Here is a 20137-nt window from a genome sequence, read left to right as displayed (position 1 = left end):
GTTCAGTAAGCTATGTCTCACCATTTATTTGCAAAACCCAATAACAGAACATTTGCTATTTGTATTCAGGAGAGAAAATATTTCTCTGCAGTGAAGCAGTAAAGAGTCGTGGCACTAATGAAGTGGGAGTAAATCAAGTTAACCATACTCCTGTAGCCAGGTAGAAAGACTTATTATGCCACTTCAAATAAAAATTAAGTTCTACGGAAAATACTCTCTCTTTATTAAATCTTCTGAAATACCCAGTGCTCAAATAAGCTGTCTGTGGTGTTTTTCAAAATGGTGATCTGTGTATTTTCTAGACAGAACAATATTGACAGCGCTTTTACAAGCCTGATGGATAAGGTTTTACCTTTTACTTTCTTACTGTCTGGGTCTTTGCTTGTTAAGGGAATTAAGGTTAAAATAGGAAAATAATTCTATGTGTGTTAGATGTAGTTCATATACTGAAATGATACCATGTTAAAGAGACTAATGCCAGATAATTAAGATTCAGAGCTCTTGCTGTGTGTTGTGTCTTAGTTTTGTAGCTCAGGTTGCATTGTCCGTTACTGTTTATGTTGTGGCTGTGCTCTAAAAGCCTATAGAGAGATATGGCTCCTGACCCAAAGCTAACTGTTTAAAAAGACAAAAAAGAAGTAGAAGGAGGTGTGTAGTAGGGGAAGGATGCAATAGAGAAGTACATTTGTTGGTTCATGTTCTTCTGCTTGTTTTAATACATTTGAAACGTGAAACTTCAGCAGCCCGTAAACATCTGATAAATTACAAAGAAAGACACAAGCAGAGCTTGACTTTTAACTGAAACCATGTTGTTTTATTTTTATTTATATTTCAAATAATATTGCAAAGGCTCCCAAGGCTTTGCTGCTTAAGGGCCTGTTGTTGGACTTCACTTCTTATTGGACTTGCCATGAACAAAGCACACCCTATTCACTGATGGCAATTTCTTGCCTTTGGCTACCTCTACACTATGAGATAAATTTGACTTTTAATAAATTTGATTTTTTAACCTTGTTCATATGAATTTGAATTTATGTGTTCTCAAACCTGGAAATTCAACCCACCATTTCTCTGTGTCGAGTTATGGTGTCCCCACTGCCTTATCCAAGTCTGAATGTGTGAGCAGTGCATTGTGGGTACCTATCCCAAAGTGCCTAAGCCTTGTTGCATTCTGGGGGTTTTATACCAATGAGTTGTGTGTAAAAAAAAAAAAACTGTTGCAGTGTTTGTGGGTGTTTGATGTCACTACCCCAGCATGCAGAGCACCCACTAACTGCGCAAAAATGAATGGCAGATTGCACCATTTTCGCCATCACAGCATTAGTGCAATCATGGATCCTCAAATGCTTCAAGTCATTACACACACCGTTACAGCACCTTCACGGACTGTCGTGCACTTTTTCTTTCTAATACAAAGGGAAATGATGTTTGAGGATGAGGACGATGATGATGATGATGATGATGAAGATTTTGAAGAGGAAACCACTCAACTGCAGTCCAAGAACTCACAAACCCTGGCTGCCCTGGATGCATTGCTGAGAGTGGAGCGGCGCTTTTGGACTTGTGGGACCAACACAGAGTGATGGGACTGTATCGTTTTGGAGTCCTGGTACGACCAGCAGTGGCTGCAGAACTTTTGCATGCATAAGTCCACTTTTATAGAATTTTGTGATGTGCTGGCCTCCACCCTGCAGAGCAGCAACACAAGAATGAGGCTGGGTTTAACAGTTCACAAGCGAGCGGCAGTGGGTTCTGTGTAAGTTTGCCCAACAGTTACCGGTCAGTGGCAAATCAATTCAGGGTGGGAAGGTCTACAGTGGGGTTGCAATGGTGCAGATAGCCAGGGCACTCTGTCGGCGTCTCCTGAAGAAGACTCTGACCCTGGGAAATGTACAGGTCATAGTGGATGGCTTTGCTGCCCTGGGGTTTAATAACTGCGGTGGGGCAATAGATGGCGTGCACATCCTTATCATGGCCCTGACCCACCTGACCTCTGAGTATATAAAGAGAAAGGGGTGCTTCTTAAGGATGGGATTCAAAGCGTGCATTGCACAAGCCCTCATTTATCCAGACTATTTCCTTGTGGACATGGTAAGCAATTGTTTGCTTTACAAGGAGTGAGGGACACAGCAGGATAATCAGGAAGGTGTCTTGAAACAGGGGAAAAATTATTTTCAGCAATCCTCCGCAAGGAGCTGGGTCCACAAAGGCTGGCAAGGCAGAAAGGTGGAGAGGGGTTTGATTCCATCCACATGGACAGCAGGGTGGGGAGGGATCCCTGAGAAGTGAAAATAAATGATGTAGGGAGGGAAGTTTTCTAGCCATTTGCTTGGTTGGGGGAAAATTTTTTTCTTGGTCGTCCCAGGAGTAGCCTTAAGCAGGGAAGAAAACGCCACAAAAAGGAGGGCAAACCCATCTGTGCTGGACATGCTAGTTTGTGGTAGCAGCGTCTGCAGCTATGTGGTGAGGGGGAAGGGTGGAGAGGGGTTTGATTCGTTTCAGCTGGGTAGGGAGGGATCCCTGTAAAGTGAAAGGAAATGCAAGGGGAAAGAGAATGGAGAGGCGAGAAGGACCAGAGAGCCTGCCAGCCACATGGTGGTGAGATGGAGTGCCCGACAGCGGCATGGTGTGGCAGTACATTCCAAGTAAATGTAAAAGGACAGGGAGCATTACAAAGAAATACAATCCAATTTCCCATGCTTCTTTAGGTTGCCAAAGGAGACATCACCCTCCTAAAAATAACAGACAGTGAAAAAGAAGAGCAGCTCATCCTGTGTAACCACAAGCCTTGAAAATCTGCATGAATGCTATGTGTCGCCATGGCACCAGATTGCTATCTGGTTGCCTGGTATGTCTAGGTGTGCTACCATGGAAGCCAAACTAAGTAAGTCCTGTCCAAAAACCTGATGCAAAAAATACATGAGTGCCTGGATAAGGCCTTCAAGGAGCTCTCCAAAATGGGTAAGTGCTCCATCCCCGGAAATGTTAACATGCTGTCCTGCGGGGCACAGGTCAATAGAAAACCTATACCCATGACCATACTTGTACCTATACCCAGATGCAACCTGCCTAGCATTCAGAAAAAAAGTACTCACCAGAACAGCTGGGCCCTGGGGGCTCGGGGGCCAGTGTAGAGTGGACCAGTGTAGAGGGGGCTGGGTCCAGGTCTGTGGTGAAGAGCTTCAGGCTGTCAGAAACAGCTTCCTTTGACCCCTGCTGGTTATCACCATCCTTCTCTCCTTTGGGGTCTTCCTCCTGGCCCACCCACTCCTCTCAGCTCACCCCGGACTCCAGACCTGGGCCTCCACAAGGGTCAAAATGAAGAGTGGACAAAGTGGTCAGATCCCTCCTAAGAAGCACATGCAGCTGTTCATAATACTGGCAGGTCTTCGGAGAGGACCTGGACCGTCGGTTGGCTTCCTGGACTTCGTGGAACACCTGCCGGAGTTCTTTCACCTTCAGCTGGCATTGCATAGAGTTCTGGAAGTGACCTCTGGCAGTCAACATCTGCAACATCTTGTCATGTATGCATACATTTCTCTTGGACACCCAAAGTCTGCTTGCCACTGATTCCTATTCCCAAAGTGCAAGAAGATCCAGAATCTCTTGATGGCTCCATGCTGGAGCTCTTTTGTGACCCTGAGAACTACTAAGCAGATTACTACCCTGGTTGCTCATGATTGTAAGAGATGGCTATTGGTGTGATGGCTACAGATGCAGTGTGATGTGATGGGTAAAAGAAATTCTAGCTTCTGGGCGCACCTTATAGTTCCAGGGGTTGCTGGTGATGAATTCAAATTTGCAGGCTTCCCGTGACCTACTTCTTGCGCACCTGGAGAGCAGCGAAGATGGAAGCGACCATATATGGTGGGTAACTGCATAGCTTTGTGAGATACATACAGGACACTTTTGGAGGCTAATAAATTAAATTTTAAGACATGGCAGTTCCACAATGGCCTTTATTCAAACATTTAAATTTGAACATAATACTACACCCAGGTTATTTCAGTGATGTTATGATATCGATATTAGTGCTCTCTAAATTGAGCTAACAGTATTAACAACGAAGACAATCACGTGGTAGTATCGAGCTAACTGCCTTAAGTTCAGATTTATCTCATAGTGCAGATGCAGCCTTAGTTTGAATCCTGGATGGAGCTGGATATGGGAGGGAAGCTGGGACAAGGACTCACTGCATTTTGCCCCGCGTTGCTGTTTCTTAGTAATTGGCTGGGCAGTTTCCCTGCCTGTTGGAGAGCAAGCCTTGTACAGTATATACTGGTTGAAGGGATGGTACAATAGTAAACCCCATAAAATCACAAAGTTATGAAAAATAAGGGAGACCTAATGTGTATGTAATAACAAAGAGGAAGCCATGCTAGTCTATACACTATCAAACAAAAAGCAGTCAAGTAGCACTTTAAAGACTAGCAAAATGGTTTATTAGGTGAGCTTTCGTGGGACAGACCCACTTCTTCAGACCATAGCCAGATGAGTCTGTTCTGGTCTGGCTATGGTCTGAAGAAGTGGGTCTGTCCCACGAAAGCTCACCTAATAAACCATTTTGCTAGTCTTTAAAGTGCTGCTTGACTGCTTTTTGTTTTGATAATGTGTGTGTGTGTCTGGTGCAGAGAGATAAGTCCACAAGCAACAGCCGGTCTGTATGCACCATTTCTGACTACTGGGTTATTACTTGGAGTATTTCAGGCTGGGTAGGAGCCTTATTCAAGGGTGACTGAAGAAGTTTTCTGTCTCCGTTACCTTCATGGCGGAACGGGATGTATTGAGTGAATGTAACAGCTAGTGGCAGCACAGTTTCTGTGGACGGAGAGCTCAAGTTTGTTGTGCAGAGGCAAAGCAGTCACAGGGATGGTTTCCCTGTCCCTTCTGTGTGGAGGTCTATTTATCTTCTGAAAGGGAGGAGGCAGAATGTGAAGTAGACTTGCCCATGACCCCTGTTTGCTATTAATAGCTCAATGTTTGGAGACATGCAGCCATGCTGAACTGTCAGATGGGGTTTTTATGTTTCCATTATTCTAATTTGTTTGTATTACAGTAATACACAGAGACATCAGCTAAAATCATGCCCTACTGTGCAAGATGTTGTGTATATACACCTAATAAGAAAAAATCCTACATAATTTAGAATACAGAAAAGACAGGGAAAATGTGGGGGAAAAGAAGTAACAAAAAGTCTTACACGTTTTGATTGAATTTTTTAATAGTTTTTTTGGAACAACTTTCATTTATATTGCATACATTGATTGTATAAGATACAGTACAGATTCATATCCACTATGTACATCGTCTTTTCTCTGACCACTTTATATCCATGCTTCAATATTTTTGTAAGCTTCATGCTACCACCACAGAGCTAATCTTTTAAATATGTTCAGTTTCCTTTATGTTCTTTTTAAAAGTTTATTTTCATGATTTTCCGAGAGAATTGTTGAATATGAACTCTTATTTTTTCTCTTTCCAGTGCTGAAGCAGCACAAGAAAAGATACTTAAGGAGACACCAAAAGAGTTCAAAGAGAAAAATATGTAAGAACACACATAACGTGTTTTTCATAGTGAAACTGGAGCGAATGGACCAGAAATTCAACAACAGGATGCCATGCCAATTTCAGGAATAATATTTCATCATGATTAGCAGGGGGCATAGATACAAAAAATCAAGCATCCACAGTTAGCTTTGGTTTACATCAAATTATGTTTATATGCATGAGTAATTCATTTAATGAAATAGAATGTCAATTGTATATTGTGCATAGAAGTTCAAGTACAGTAAACTCTTTCATATCTGGCGTTCCATTACCCAGAACTCTCAAATAACTGGCATTGTAACCATAAGTAAATGTTAGTTATGTTTTCTATCGGTACAGTATAGTGAAAGTAAATACAAATAACTACAGCAAATACAGTATAAGTTTAGAATGTCCAATACTACTGTTGTTGGTAAATAAAGTACTCTGCATATATTTTTGTTTCTTAATATCTAATCTTGCTTTTCTTTAGAGTTATGCATTGCGAGGTATACCTCTCTTATTATCCAGAATATTTAAATATCCAGCAACCTCACAGTCCCAAGCGTGCTGGATATGAAAGAATTTACTGTACTAGGGAATCACTGTTCCCTCTGAATATGTTATATAGAAGATGCAAATAAAATGGCTTTTCTTTTTTGAGAGAGAAGATTATTAGTTTCCTGTTAAATATTTTTCACAGCAAAATATAGACTGCCACTAATATGATGGAAGGTTTCAACCTATTAATTTGGTGTAGTACAGGAGCACTTGGAAGAAGGAACTTCTGGGCCTTGATTTTAAATTGAAAAAGGAGCTTAAAAAACAGGATGAAGATCACACATAAATTGAAATAATTGTGCAGGTGTAAAGTATCGGAGGGGTAGCCATGTTAGTCTGGATCTGTAACAGCAACGAAGGGTCCTGTGGCACCTTATAGACTAACAGAAAAGTTTTGAGCATGAGCTTTCTTGAGCACAGACTCACTTCATCAGATGCATCAGAAAGCTCATGCTCAAAACTTTTCTGTTAGTCTATAAGGTGCCACAGGACCCTTCGTTGCTGTCCAGGTGTAATGTCCCTTGTGATTAACAAAGCCTATTAAGTCACAGTTGTAAGGGGAAACTTCAGATTGTAGCTGGTGGTCATGGTGAGTTCCTCAGTTTGGCCTCAGTCCTTCAAGCCTTTAAGCCCTCAAGAAGACATGAAGGTCTTTCTAGATTATGTGTGTCTAATTAGTCCAACTAATTTACTTGAAGAACAACTAAAGTTGCAAGAACCAAGAGCACCACATTTGTCTGTGTTCCACCTGAAATTTCTTTTGTTTAAGTCTTGAGATCTTCTCCTGACCTGTGGAGACAGTTTTGTTAGCATTCTCTTGAAGAGTCGTAATCCCCTAATGACCTCTTTGTAGAATAGAATTAGTGTACAGAAGAGAAACTGTAGGTAGGTAACTAAGATAACCTTTCTCTTTCTAAGCTCTTTTGGATTTTTGTGCCAGATATTCTATAGCCTTTTGAGAATTCCACATGCAGTTGTACTAAGGAATCTCTCATTTCCCTCTAGAAAATCCAATTCTACAGAACATTCTAGAAACTGAAAGCATGGTGATGTAGTACCACAGAATGTGTAAGGAGGTAACTGTTAAAAGCAGATCCTCTAATCCCCTGAAACTCTTTTACTGTCACATCTCTAGATCATTGACAGATATTCAGGATTTGTCCAGTATTTCCTGTGAGCAAGAGAACTCTAGGAAGGCTACATCTTGTAAAACACCCAGAGCCAATCATGCACCAACTAGTGTCAGCACTCCACTCAGCCCAGGTAACTGCAGAGGAAAGAGGATCAGAGAATTACTCTGCCCTTTGGGGCTAGGAACCAAGTTTTCCATTACCTTTTATTTATTGAGCTTATGTATTATTGAAAAAAATACCACTTTGTTGTGCTCCATCTTCATTAATTCGGTGTCTCTAGTGGTTGAGAAGTCAAAGATTCATGAGTGGGTGTCCTCTTTGTCATGGGTGAACTGGAGACACCAGCCACAATTGGTAACAGTGCACAGAATTTCTGTGCAGGGAGCAAGTTTGTGGGCCAGTGTTTTTCAAAGTTGGCTGTGCAACCACTTGTGTAAATTAGCCATGCAATTACCTGCCTGACTTTTTAAAAAATTTGATTCTGTATATATTAAAATGCAACAGCAACTTAGCTACAACAGAATAAAAAGTAAAAAAGCTTTCCTCTCACATTTTTTCCCCAGGGAAAAAAATATCATCGTCCCTCAAGAAATGTGGAGACCATGAAATTCCCCTTGATACCTCTTGTTGGGCTACTCAGGAGACTTCCATAACAATGTCAAGTAGCTTCATTACAGCCCATGAGAAAGGAAAGAACTCAGAGAGCCCCTTTCTTTCCTCAGAAACTTACTTCTCTGAATTAATCGAACCTGTAAGTGTAGGAAATGTTACTTCTTGTATCCCAGCAAAGTTCCTAAATGCTTTCTCCTGTTGTATATTTTCAAATGCCATAATATAACTGCAAGAAGTATATGAAATCATGTAATTTTGTGAAGATTTTGGTTAAATCCCAGCTTTGTTGCAGTCATTGACAAAACTTCTATTGACTGCATAGGACTGAGGATGTTACCTTCTATGTTTAATAAGAGTTTGAATATTCTGTGTGTATATAATGGAGTATAATAATATCCTCTAATAATTTGTGAATTCAGGATAGGCTTGGTATGCTGTGAAGGACATAGTAAAATAGAGAAAGTAACTTTTTTCATTTAGCTTAATTTTTGGCACATTATTGGTAGGCAGGAACTTTCTTGTTCCTCAGTGCAACTCGCTTATCAGTGTCTCACATAGCTAAGTATATAGAAAAACAAAGAGGAAAGTAAAATGTTATACTGAATATGAGTTCTACTAAAAGTTAGCTGTTATACTGCTTGATCTAGAGTTCATCTTGTTTGATCAAGAATGAAACAGGGAATTCTTCATACTGGCTGTGTCTACGCTATCCAAAACTTTGACATAGCCATGCAAATGGCCATTTCGAAGTTTACTAATAAAGCGCTGAAATACCTATGCAGCACCTCATTAGCATGCGGGTGGCCGTGGCACTTTGAAATTGCCACAGCTCGCAGCCCCGTGGCTCATCCAGACGGGGGTCCTTTTTGAAAGGACCCCACCAACTTCGAGTGAACTGTGGCAATTTCGAAGTGCCATGGCTGCCTGCAGGCTACTGAGGCGCTAAATATGTATTTCAGCACTTCATTAGTAAATTTTGAAGTGGTCATTTGCATGGCCATTTCGAAGTTTTGGGGTAGTGTAGACGTAGCCTCTAGGATCTTTCCCACTCTCAATCCAAAGAATTGTGTGCATGTAGCAGGAGGTGGTATCTCAGAAGATAACAGTACCATAGAATTTGCAACTAATTTGTAAACTCCTTGATATTGAGAAGGGTGAGAATTACATCTCCTCAATAAGACGTGAGAGTTTTCAGATTTTTAAATTTCAAGCTGCACTTAGTAAAGCTGTCTTTAAATGGGGCTGGGAAGGAGGCACAGGCAAGGATGAATGGTTTCTTAAGAAACAAATGGAAGCATCCTGGGTACAAAGATAGTTTGGATATTCACAGCATTCAGAAAATGAACATTTTAAAAGGTTTAATTTGTCCTTTACTAAGTGACAGAATTGGCATTACAGTATCAATTGTTTTGTCAAAAAACCCTCACTGTATAAACATGCCAGCTTTCCAAGGAAATCTTAGTGTTTTGAGCTGATCTTTTTGGCACTGAAAGTATTCTGGTTTCAGAACATTAGTTAGATTGTTATTCAAAAAGATTATATATAAACAGTTGCCTTAATGCCTTTCTTATTTTTATTCTTTGGGGAGATTTCCCTTTAAAGATTGAATTAGTTTGTTCATCCAGCACAGAGGCAGCCCCATTAACTGTCCTCGAGTCAGCTCTGCTGCTTGAGATTTACAGGATAGAGGACTTGCACTGCAATGAAATTTACACTGTTGTCACTTAGGTACTCCCTTGAAAAATCCCTCAAAAACTTTTGGTACTGAGCAGTCCCTACTTCTTTCGTGAGAACATGTTCATATATGTGATGACTAGCTTTTATAATTACAAGTTTGCATGTGCACATATACAAACATCAAGAAACTTTTAGCATAGACTGAGGGGTTCAGTGCCTCTCAGGGGATGACCAAATTGGCTTCCTGACAGAGTCCTGTCCAATTACCTGTAGCTGGAAGGAGGTTGATTATGGTCCAGTGAAGGGTTAAAACAGATGAAAATGGGATGATCTGATAGTATCATTAAGGACTCGTAGAGCACTGAGAAGACCCATCACAATGTTTTTTTGAAGGGTGGCTGCTGAATTTGAACAGAAGCTCCTTGTCTTCCTGTTTGTATTCTGTGCTACACTCTAAGTGCCTTTCAGGTTATGGGCCAGCACAAAGGACAGAACAGATGAACTTCATGCTACTGGGTTAATGCCTCCTCTCATCTAGGGTTTAGCAGAGGAGAAGAATGCAGAAAAAAATTTATACTCCTGTGCTTCATTTATACATGGTCTTTTACAGGGCGGTTTGTCTACGCTCAGTACTTCTTCACTTCTGAGAAGGACCAGGAAAGAATCTTGTAATCCATTTCCTGTCACTCAGCAGGGTGACCTACAGAAAGGTACAGCAGGTTTTTAGAGAAATATCACAGTTGTATTATTGTAAGGAACACGTTTCCAACTTGGCTTAACCAGGTATCTATTTTTGCAGGGACAAAAAATACTGGGCAGTTTTTAATTTGCAAATGGTTTTATTAGGTTACTCAGATTCCAGATTTCCTGCTTGCACTTTGAGATTAAGAATTTGGACAAGTAGGGCTTGTTACACTAGCTCCCTACTTCGAAGTGGGCATGGTAAGTAGGGTGTTGAGAGTTTATTAATGAAGTGCTGCAGTGCATATGCAGCACTTCATTAAGCAAATTCCCCCCACTGCAACTTCGAAGTGTTAAACTTCAAAGTCCCGGCTCACGTCTAGCCGCGGCTCACCTGCCAGTATTTCAAAGAACCTCGAGCACTTCGAAGTACTGGTGGGTGAGCCACGGCTAGACACAACCCGGCATTTGAAGTTTAACACTTTGAAGTTGCCGCAGTGGGGAATTTGCTTAATAAAGTGCTGCATATGCACTGCAGCACTTCATTAATAACCTCCCAACACCCTACTTGCCACGCTCCCTTCGAAGTAGAGAGCTAGTATAGACAAGCCCCTACTGCCATAGACATAAATTGTATGTGCACATAATAGTTGTCTCCAAATTGCATCCACAAAATTAAGGCCTGTGACTGCAAGTCTAGCTCTTTGTCTAACTTTAAATTATGAAGTTACTAGAAGATTTACTTGGCATTGCTCTGGTCCTTAACTCGAATAAATTTTGGTTTTCTTCTTTTAAATCATTGTTCTGGGGTGGAGCTGGAGATAAGTGGTTCAGTATTCAGGCTATTCCAGGAAGAGAGGACAACTCCAGCCCTCTCTCCGTGCAGTAGATTAGATTGTCCTTGGCCACTGCAGCTGCAGTGGGCACAGCTGGGGGGAGAGGTGCATGGCTCTTGGCTGGTGGACAAACAGACACACAAATAGAAAAACTCTTTGAAATATATAGACCCTTTCTCCACCCAGCCCCCTACTGGTCCAGTGGGGTTATAGCTGTTCTGGTTTCCATCTCTAGCCCCTTCCTGCTCCCCTGTGCTCATTCAACAGTATAACTGTCCCTGCTACCACATGCCTACATTTCCATTGTAAGAGACACATTTGAATTCCAGGAATGTCTTATTGTCCTGTCACAACCAAACCCTCATCTTGTTTTACTTTATGATAAGAGGAAGCTGTATGTCAAATTTAGTGGCCCTGGCTCTTACTGTTTAGGAGTTCTTGAAGAGACTCGCAGGCAGGCATACTGAGTTTTTAAAATATATAGTGGATTTAATAAGAGTGTTTTGTGGAATTTGAGTGAGCCCATCTCAAGGAAGGTTTGTTAGATGTTGTCATAATCAGAGCTTGTATTGTAGTTATTCATTGGTATTAGCTGAGTAAACTCTTTTTTCTAGCTGATTCAAGCCCAGCTTTCTCCCAGGCATCAGACTACTTTATGACTGAGCTGCCTCTACCAGCTCAGGAGTTACTTGATGAAATTGGTAAGCGCTATTAATACCAAAATGTTGTGGGGCTTTTCAGTTGCATTTTATATCTGTGATCTTCCTATGGGTGATCTGAATTTCCCAACATGGTATACTAATACAAAATGCATAGGTGACCATATGGAGCTCTTGAGCCAGTGATTGCCAGGATCTGAGTAACAAATTAAATGTCAACAACTTACATAACTGGCACTAAGTTTCATAATGCATTGGACCATGGAGTTCCTGACTTTGCAGATTCACAAACATCACAGAACAGTTGTGACCAGTAATCCTATTTCATGATGGCAGCTGTGTTTCCTCCACTTTTTCCACCCATGGGCCGAATGCATTTTGTTATGTGCACCACGGCATGTGTGGATGTGCACCATGAACAGAAACACAGGCTGCCCACTATGCATGGCTGTAGGTGCTCTGCTGATCAACTGGGTGTCACCTGAATCTCTTCTGGGCAGTTTCCCAAGTGCTGAGCTTACACAGAGCACTGTTATAGTATAACATTGAAACAAGTTCCACACATGAAGTGAGGCTGAAATCTTCAAAGATACCGAGGGGATTTGGATGCTTGTTCTCCATGAAAATTAATGAGAGCTGGAGATCTAAATCCCACAGGCATTATTGAAGATCTCGGCCTAAATAATTTAAGTTTCTTCCCCTATTTTCACATATTTGCAGTCAGAAAATACAATGCAAAATTTACCACTGTTTCCCCTCTGTATTACATTAAATAGTCTCTTGGTTGTACAAAATTAGTTACTTCCTGTTTCTTACCTTACGTCCACACTTCTTACATTCGGAGAATTTAATTGAATATTTAATGCCTTTGTATTCCCAAACAAATGGCAAACATATCCTCAAAGGACTCTTCTATATTTTAGGTTGCAGCAGTGAGCAAAAAGTGGTTCTGCTACTTTAATTTTATTTACAATTTCTTTCCATGGTTCTGCAGCATAATGGAAAAGTCACTGCTCTTACATGTGACACCCAAGCTGTGTCTACACGTGCACGCTACTTCGAAGTAGCGGCACTAACTTCGACATAGCGCCCGTCGTGGCTACACGCGTTGGACGCTATTTTGAAGTTAACTTCGACGTTAGGCGGCGAGACGTCGAAGTCGCTAACCTCATGAGGGGATCGGAATAGCGCCCTACTTCGACGTTCAACGTCGAAGTATGGACCGTGTAGACGATCCGCGTCCCGCAACGTCGAAATTGCTGGGTCCTCCATGGCAGCCATCAGCTGGGGGGTTGAGAGATGCTCTCTCTCCAGCCCCTGCGAGGCTCTATGGTCACCGTGGGCAGCAGCCCTTAGCCCAGGGCTTCTGGCTGCTTCTGCGGCAGCTGGGGATCCATGCTGCAGGCACAGGGTCTGCAACCAGTTGTCAGCTCTGTGTATCTTGTGTTGTTTAGTGCAACTGTGTCTGGGAGGGGCCCTTTAAGGGAGCGGCTTGCTGTTGAGTCCGCCCTGTGACCCTGTCTGCAGCTGCGCCTGGCACCTTTATTTCAATGTGTGCTACTTTGGCATGTAGACGTACCCTCGCAGCGCCTATTTCGATGTGGTGCCGCGCAATGTCGAAGTTGAACATCGACGTTGCCAGCCCTGGAGGACGTGTAGACGCTATTCATCGAAATAGCCTATGTTGCTACATCGAAATAAGCTATTTCGATGTTGGCTTCACGTGTAGACGTAGCCCCACAGTGATAAACAGATTCAAAGTCACATATTGCTTCTGATCACATCTTCCATCTCAATCTCTTTGTGAAAATACACTAATTCAGCCATGTTATTATTTGTTTATGAAAGCCAAAAGTGCTTTTTTTTTTTTTTTTTTGGAAATTTTACATCTACACACACCTTGTCTACTTGTTTCCTCATATCCTAAAGGAGGGGTCAGCAACCTTTCCAAGGCAGAGTGCCAGAATTTGACTTTTTGACCTCTGTGTATGGTCCGAATGCTGATGATACTTTTTACTCTGTATGCAGCAAGCCAGGGTACTGCTGTGTAGACATTCACATTCTTAATGCATTGCAGCAGGTGTTGCCAGGATTCTTGTGGCACTGCTGTGGGGAAGCTCACAGCAGAATCATATTCAGTTTCTGAGCCGAAATGAACCTTATTTGGGGTGGAATCATATTGTTCAGTTTCTGAACTGAAATGCAACCTTCTTTATGGTGGAATTCTGCAGTAATTGAGCAACACACACATGAAGGGCACACAAGATTTTGCAGAGGAAACTGAAAAATACCACTTCCACCTGAATTTGTTGGCATGCTTTTAGGGCAGCAGTTGATCAAATTGGAATTTAGTCAGGGTGTAGAGTCTGTGCATGGACCTTTCCCCCCACAGTGGCCTTCAGCTTGTTGTGGGTGCTTTGGGACTGGCAAGATAACACCTCACAGCTCCCACCCCACAGAGCTGAGTTTCCTGTTGCAGACCACACCCAGCCTGGGCTCAGTCCCATCACTCCAACCATCTAAACCCAGGCTGCCCTGTCCCTCTTCCCCACCAAAAGACCCCACACTACAGGCAGCCCTACCTACCTCGCAATGCCGGAGGGTCCTACTCCCCAGCTGTGCCCTCACTTGGCTCCCCGGATGCTCCACGCTGGGCAGGGACAGATACAGCTGTGGAGCAACTTGCTCCCTGAAGTCCTCTGCTGCTGCACGGGGAATGTCCCTGCCCCTCAGCTGGGTCTCCCACCTAGCACTCCAGGACATTCCAGAATCGGCAAAGGCAGCCACAGCTATGAAACAACTTGCTCACGCCCGTTGTTGCTGGACAGGGAAGGGAGAGGAACGAGGCTCTCTCCTGTAGGCACACCACACCTCCCCCACTTCCCATTGCCTCTGCTGCCTCCAGCTCAGCTCTTGGAGGTGGAGAGCATGGAAGAGGGAGCACATGCATCAGGGAGGAGGGATGGGTCAGGGCTCAACTCCCCACATGTCAGGGAAAATCAGCTCACGTGCCACTCTTGGCACACAAGCTGGGGGTTGCTGACTCCTGTCCTAAAGCAAAGGAATAGAAGGTTGACATTGAGAAGGTATCTTGTGATCCTATGGCAAATTGTAAGATTAAATTATGTATCAGTTTCACATTACATACTTAGCCTGCAGATGGACATAAAAATAATACATTGTTCCAAACAGCATGGAAAGGATTTTGAAACAGTATCTGAAGCAGTAAAGAAACAATTGCTAATTTTTTTCAATAGAAAATTTAAAGAAGCAAGATGCCATCGATCAGGACATGGAGGAGAAAAAATCCTGTGCTCACAACATATCAATGAATGGTTAGTTGCAGATAATAGATAGCAGTGGGATTGAGACTGTAATTACAAATAACTTTTATGTTGCTCCAGAGCATTCTCATTTTAAAATAAATGACAACTGTGTAACTTGTATCATGACACTACAGTTTTCATCTAAGATAAGCACTGTAACCAAGAAAGGAGGGATAATGAACATCTGGCTCAGGTTTTACAACAAAGGAGAACTCAATTTGTCAATCTAAGAACAAATCAGTAAAGAGTGTTCCATGCATTCTACCAAGGATACATCCTAATGACGTGACAGTTCATTTTGTATTTAGATTACCCTTTCACATTTTTATAACTCTCTGAGCTCGTACTCCAAGACAATTGCAGCTGTTTGACCATAATTACAGAGCATGTAGAGATCCAATATCATGTGTTCTGCATTCTGTTTTAAGAGACCAAAGGTAAGAATTCTGAATTTCCCATGCATTGAAAGCCAGAATGGTAATAGAGATGAGTGATGTTCCAGATGTGCAGCTCAAGCCACCAAGTGAATACAAATATAAATTTTAATGAATGGACTCTGCATTTGTTATTAGGAAGGCTGAAGAGAAAGGGGAAAAGCAGGAGAAAACAAGTCAGAAACATGAATTACTCTCTTGAGAGGCTAAAAAGCTACTCAGGGATGATACTGGCAGTTTGTTGGTCTCTTCCAAAAAGTTGAGTGCGATCTTTTCCGATTTAAAATAGTTACCTGAGGTAAAGAAGCCATTGTGGTATCATACACAGGTGTATCTTGTTCTTCGGTGGTGAGGAATGCAGTATCATGTGTTGTCTGTTGGTCAGTCAACATGGGGCTTTGTATTTGCATAAAGTATAGCTGTTTCAGATTTCATTTTAGTGACAGCCTGCTGCCTCCTGCTTATCATAGCTGAGCAGAAGGCAGGTGTGAATTAATTCACATGCTTCTGGGAACAAAATTTACTAGATAAGTATAGAGAAAAATAAATATTTTTGGACCCTGTTAAATAGGGCAACAAAGCCAACATATACAGGTTTCCATTTGAATTTCTACCATATGTAGAAGGGCAAGGGGAAGAAATTAAAGATTTATTTCCTCATTCATGTTCCGTTTTAGCACACCACCATATGTTAAATAGTAACAGAGAGTAAGCCGTGCTAGTCTATACACTATCAAAACAAAAAGCAGTCAAGTAGCACTTTAAAGACTAGCAAAATAGTTTATTAGGTGAGCTTTCGTGGGACAGACCCACTTCTTGGGTCTGTCCCACGAAAGCTCACCTAATAAACTATTTTGCTAGTCTTTAAAGTGCTACTTGACTGCTTTTTGTTTTGACAACATATGTTAGCTTCTGTGAAGACAGAAAGCTGGTAGATTTCACTACTTATTGGGGTCTTGGTACTGGCCCTTTCTAAAAATAGATCCACAATGGATTTATTAAATAGAAAATCAGATGATTTTGGGCAGGATGCTAAAGAAATTGACAAATGAAAGTTTCTGAAGTAGAGCAGGATGTACAAATTCATTGTAATTTTTTTACCCACTCCAGCTGTATCTTTGACATTAAAAGTCACTCTTTTTGTGCAAATAGTTTTCACTCAAATTAACCCAGAAGACAAAGAGGAGGAAGAAGAATTTGAGACAAAGGGAGAGGTAGATCACAGCTTATGGACTAAAGAGATACTGAATCTAGCAGATGAAACAGAAAGGTACTAAAAGGGAAGAGTAAGGAGGCAGTTTCCAAAGTGCTTTATATCTTGGGTGGTGAAGTAAAGTTTGCTCAATATGTTACATTAGAGTGGCCCTTACTGGGTCAGACTAATGGTCCATCTATCCCAGTGTCTTATCTCTGACAAGAGACCAGTGCCAGGTGCTTCAGAGGGAATGAGTGGAAAAGAGTAATTTTGAATGATACTTTCATCCAATCCTGCCATCTAATCCCATTTTCTGGCAATCTGAAGTTCAGGGACTCCTGCAACATGGACCTGTGTCAATCTTCTGTTGGTTGCTTTCATGTGTTGTGTTTAAATAGGATTCTTTTACAGTTGACTGTTCCCTACTACCTCCTACCTGAACTTTAAAAATTTATTTTCTATCCTCTTTTTGAGGATATAAAGGTTACCCTTTAATAAATTAATCCTTAATGGATATCCCTACCCATATGTTGTGTTTCTCCACACCTATTGGCTTTCTCTCAAATGTCCTATGGATGGGACACTCCACCATATTTAGGTAAGCCTGCAGGGCCAGTGGCAGCTTTGGGGATTAATCATGGGGGTGGAGCTGGTGCGGGATGGCAGCAGTGATCTGCCTTCCCTCACTCACTGTAGTGATGGGAGCCTGGGAAATGGAGAGACACACTCAGCGGCCTGTGCCTCGGCACCACCCTCGCTCAGCTGGGGCTGTCCCCTTCACTGTGGTACCCCACATTCCCCTAGGAATGGCTCTGCTTGCTCTTGTAGTACATACCTGACTTAAATAACTCCTGCTCCATATATAATTCTATCATTTTAATGTTTGATAATGAAAATTCAGAACCTGACAGTGGGCCTTAATGGGGAATATGAATGCTTTACATTCCAAACTCTGCAATTTTGTACTGGTGAATAAGAAGCTGCACATGAAACTGACGATAAATGATAATAAAGGTGCCAGGCCAATTTCCCCAGACCTGGGAGACAACAAGTAAATAAAACAAGTAGTGAAAATAAATTAGCTATTTAAAATAAACGTTCTCTCAGTTTTACTAATCTTTGGTAATTCAGGTGAAGAAATTGTTCAAAATACAAAATATTTACTTAGACTGTCTTCTTTTTAATGTGTCATTTAACAGGGCTCATTCAACTCTTGATGATCTCTTAGAAAAAATTCTCCAGCCAATTGCTGAGGATGATGAAGTTCTAGGAGATCCTCAGGGATGTTTTGACAGGTTAGCGGGATAATGGACATTTGATTAATAAGCATATTATGCTTTTATTTTGTGCATGAGCCTACGTTGGATCTTCTAGAAAGCAGATTGTCACTCTGGTGACAGAGAAGATTTGGGATTCTCACTACTAGACTTAGGGAGACGAGACTGTGATATCAATGCAGTCTCTGGTAGGTGAAAAGTAAAAGTTGTCAATAGCTGTGAAAGGGCATGCATCAAAAGCAGGAGGTAACCTGCCACATGAGTAGAGTTTGCAAAAATAGAAAAGAACACATATAAAAAGAGAAGAGCCATGAACATTCTTTAGATTAAAGGATTTTATAAACAGAATGTTCTGATGTGGACAATCATTTGTCAAAACCACTTGACTGTGAATTGGCAAACGTCATAGAGCAGAGGTGGGCTGCTGCCGCTATATTTACCTGCTCCTGCACAGGTATCAGGCGATCACATGGGCTTTGGATTGCTTGCATAGAATGTTTAATGTTTCATGCATCTGCTGAGCACAAACTAAGTAAAATACTATATGGTGGCTAGCTGCCACTGCCTGCTGCTGTTGTACACATCTGACATAAGTGATTATTCCTGAGCTTTGAAAGATGGGCATGGAGTCTGATTGTAAATGTAATATGCAGCTGCCAATTGATCTCCTGGCTCAGAAGAGGACAGGATTGAAAAACAGATATTTTGTTCTTTCAGAGACTTGTATATTAATGGTATCTATTCATTTTCCCTCAAATAAAGTATACAATTGTGATTTGACACACAAATCTCTGTCATTGAAGGTCAACAAACCTTAAAGATCCAGGAGATGATGAAATGAAGAATGAAATAGAGGAAGGTGACACCAGGGCAGAAAGCAGAGAGACCAAAAGCTGTGCAGGGAATACTGAAGGTCTTTCTTACTAGATGGTTTTGAAAATCTTGGCAGTATATGTAAACACACACATCTGGAAATGAAAGGGCTAAGTTTTCACTTTACACGTTTGTTAACAGAATCTAAGACAATTTCAGTTGGGCTTCTCCTGCAGGCTTTAGGGTGTCAGCCCCTTACTTGTTCAGTTCTGTGAGGAATGTTTTCCCCAGCAAATGGTTTTTCAGAGAAGGTACAGTACAATTTACCTGTATAAGCACAGAAACATATAGCTGCTGGTTTCTGAATATAATTGGAGCTTAATGGACCCATCTTAGGGATCTGTAGCAGCAATCTCTTCATTACATGTTGACAAAAAACCCCAAAGCTTTCGTAATGAGGTATAGTAATGGAAGCTGCATATGTTCTTACTGTTTCTATACTGGTTTACTTCCTTTCTAGATACAAATTCTGAGGATCAGAAACCCAATTTATGGCAGCAGCTGCCTTGGCCTTCTCCATGCAGGTAAACCTATTTTAACTGTTTGCATGTGGGAAAGTCATTTGTTCTGACTCCAGATATGTGCTCCAAATTCACATTGTATTTTAGCTGTTACAATTGAAAGACAAAAAAGTTTCTCAACCTGATCTTTGGCCAAAGGAGTGAAATATATTACATCAAAACTTACACAGTTTTGGGTCTTATATTAAATTCTTCTCAAAGACCAGATCCTAAATGGTAATTAGGTATCTAACTCATTGATTCCAACTCCCATTGGGAATTAGGTGCACAAATACCTCTGAGGATCTGTGACAGAGATATGTCTGTACAAATCAAATTGACACTTCGCTGGAAGTGAGAGAATTTGTGCATTCTCCTCTTACTTCATGTGCTTGGTGTACTTTTTGTTTCAGCACTCTGGAGCCAGAGTGAGTTCTTAAGAATCCCATTTCCCAGCACTGCTTATGAACTGCATAAGCAAGCCAAAATTTTTTTTTGTTTAATATATTTTTTATAATTTCAGGATAATTGTCCTTGATCAGAGCAGCGCACCCAAGTAATCAAAGTAGTAGTAAAAAAAAGACTGAATGGTTTGCTCACCAACTGCTGGTAAATCTGGTATATCAATTTTGGTTAATTTTTATTTAGCAGTCATTCATAAATGAGAGGCAGCACTCTGTATTGTGCTGCAAAATTGATTTGATTCCTAAATATAACTGTGCCTATTAAGCTTTCTGCTGCCTCATTTTCTCTCTAGCCTGTACACTCTCTTCCATGAGTTAAAGCATTTCTTGCCCTGTTGCATTATGCAATTTTTGTTATTGACAAAAATTAGTTTTTTTAAATT

At 41.4% G+C, this 20137-nt stretch overlaps 1 protein-coding gene across 1 annotated transcript in view; it reads left to right on the top strand.

Moving 5' to 3' along the window:
* The window catches only part of TEX14 (testis expressed 14, intercellular bridge forming factor), a 105636-nt gene extending 85786 nt beyond the window's left edge, over positions 1–19850 (top strand). Inside the window, exons 20-31 of the mRNA XM_075013913.1 lie at positions 70–160; positions 5483–5545; positions 7223–7350; positions 7784–7971; positions 10120–10219; positions 11641–11727; positions 14943–15020; positions 16598–16715; positions 17840–17935; positions 18721–18830; positions 19251–19314; positions 19814–19850. Coding sequence (XP_074870014.1) covers positions 70–160; positions 5483–5545; positions 7223–7350; positions 7784–7971; positions 10120–10219; positions 11641–11727; positions 14943–15020; positions 16598–16715; positions 17840–17935; positions 18721–18830; positions 19251–19314; positions 19814–19850 — 1160 coding nt within the window. The remainder of the gene's footprint in view (positions 1–69; positions 161–5482; positions 5546–7222; positions 7351–7783; positions 7972–10119; positions 10220–11640; positions 11728–14942; positions 15021–16597; positions 16716–17839; positions 17936–18720; positions 18831–19250; positions 19315–19813) is intronic.
* Positions 19851–20137: the final 287 nt, after the last annotated feature.

The sequence above is a fragment of the Carettochelys insculpta genome, chromosome 19, assembly GCF_033958435.1.
Source record: "Carettochelys insculpta isolate YL-2023 chromosome 19, ASM3395843v1, whole genome shotgun sequence".
NCBI classification, from domain to species: Eukaryota; Metazoa; Chordata; order Testudines; family Carettochelyidae; genus Carettochelys; species Carettochelys insculpta.
Note: the sequence above shows the minus strand (reverse complement) of the source record. Positions and strands in the feature narration are given on the sequence as shown.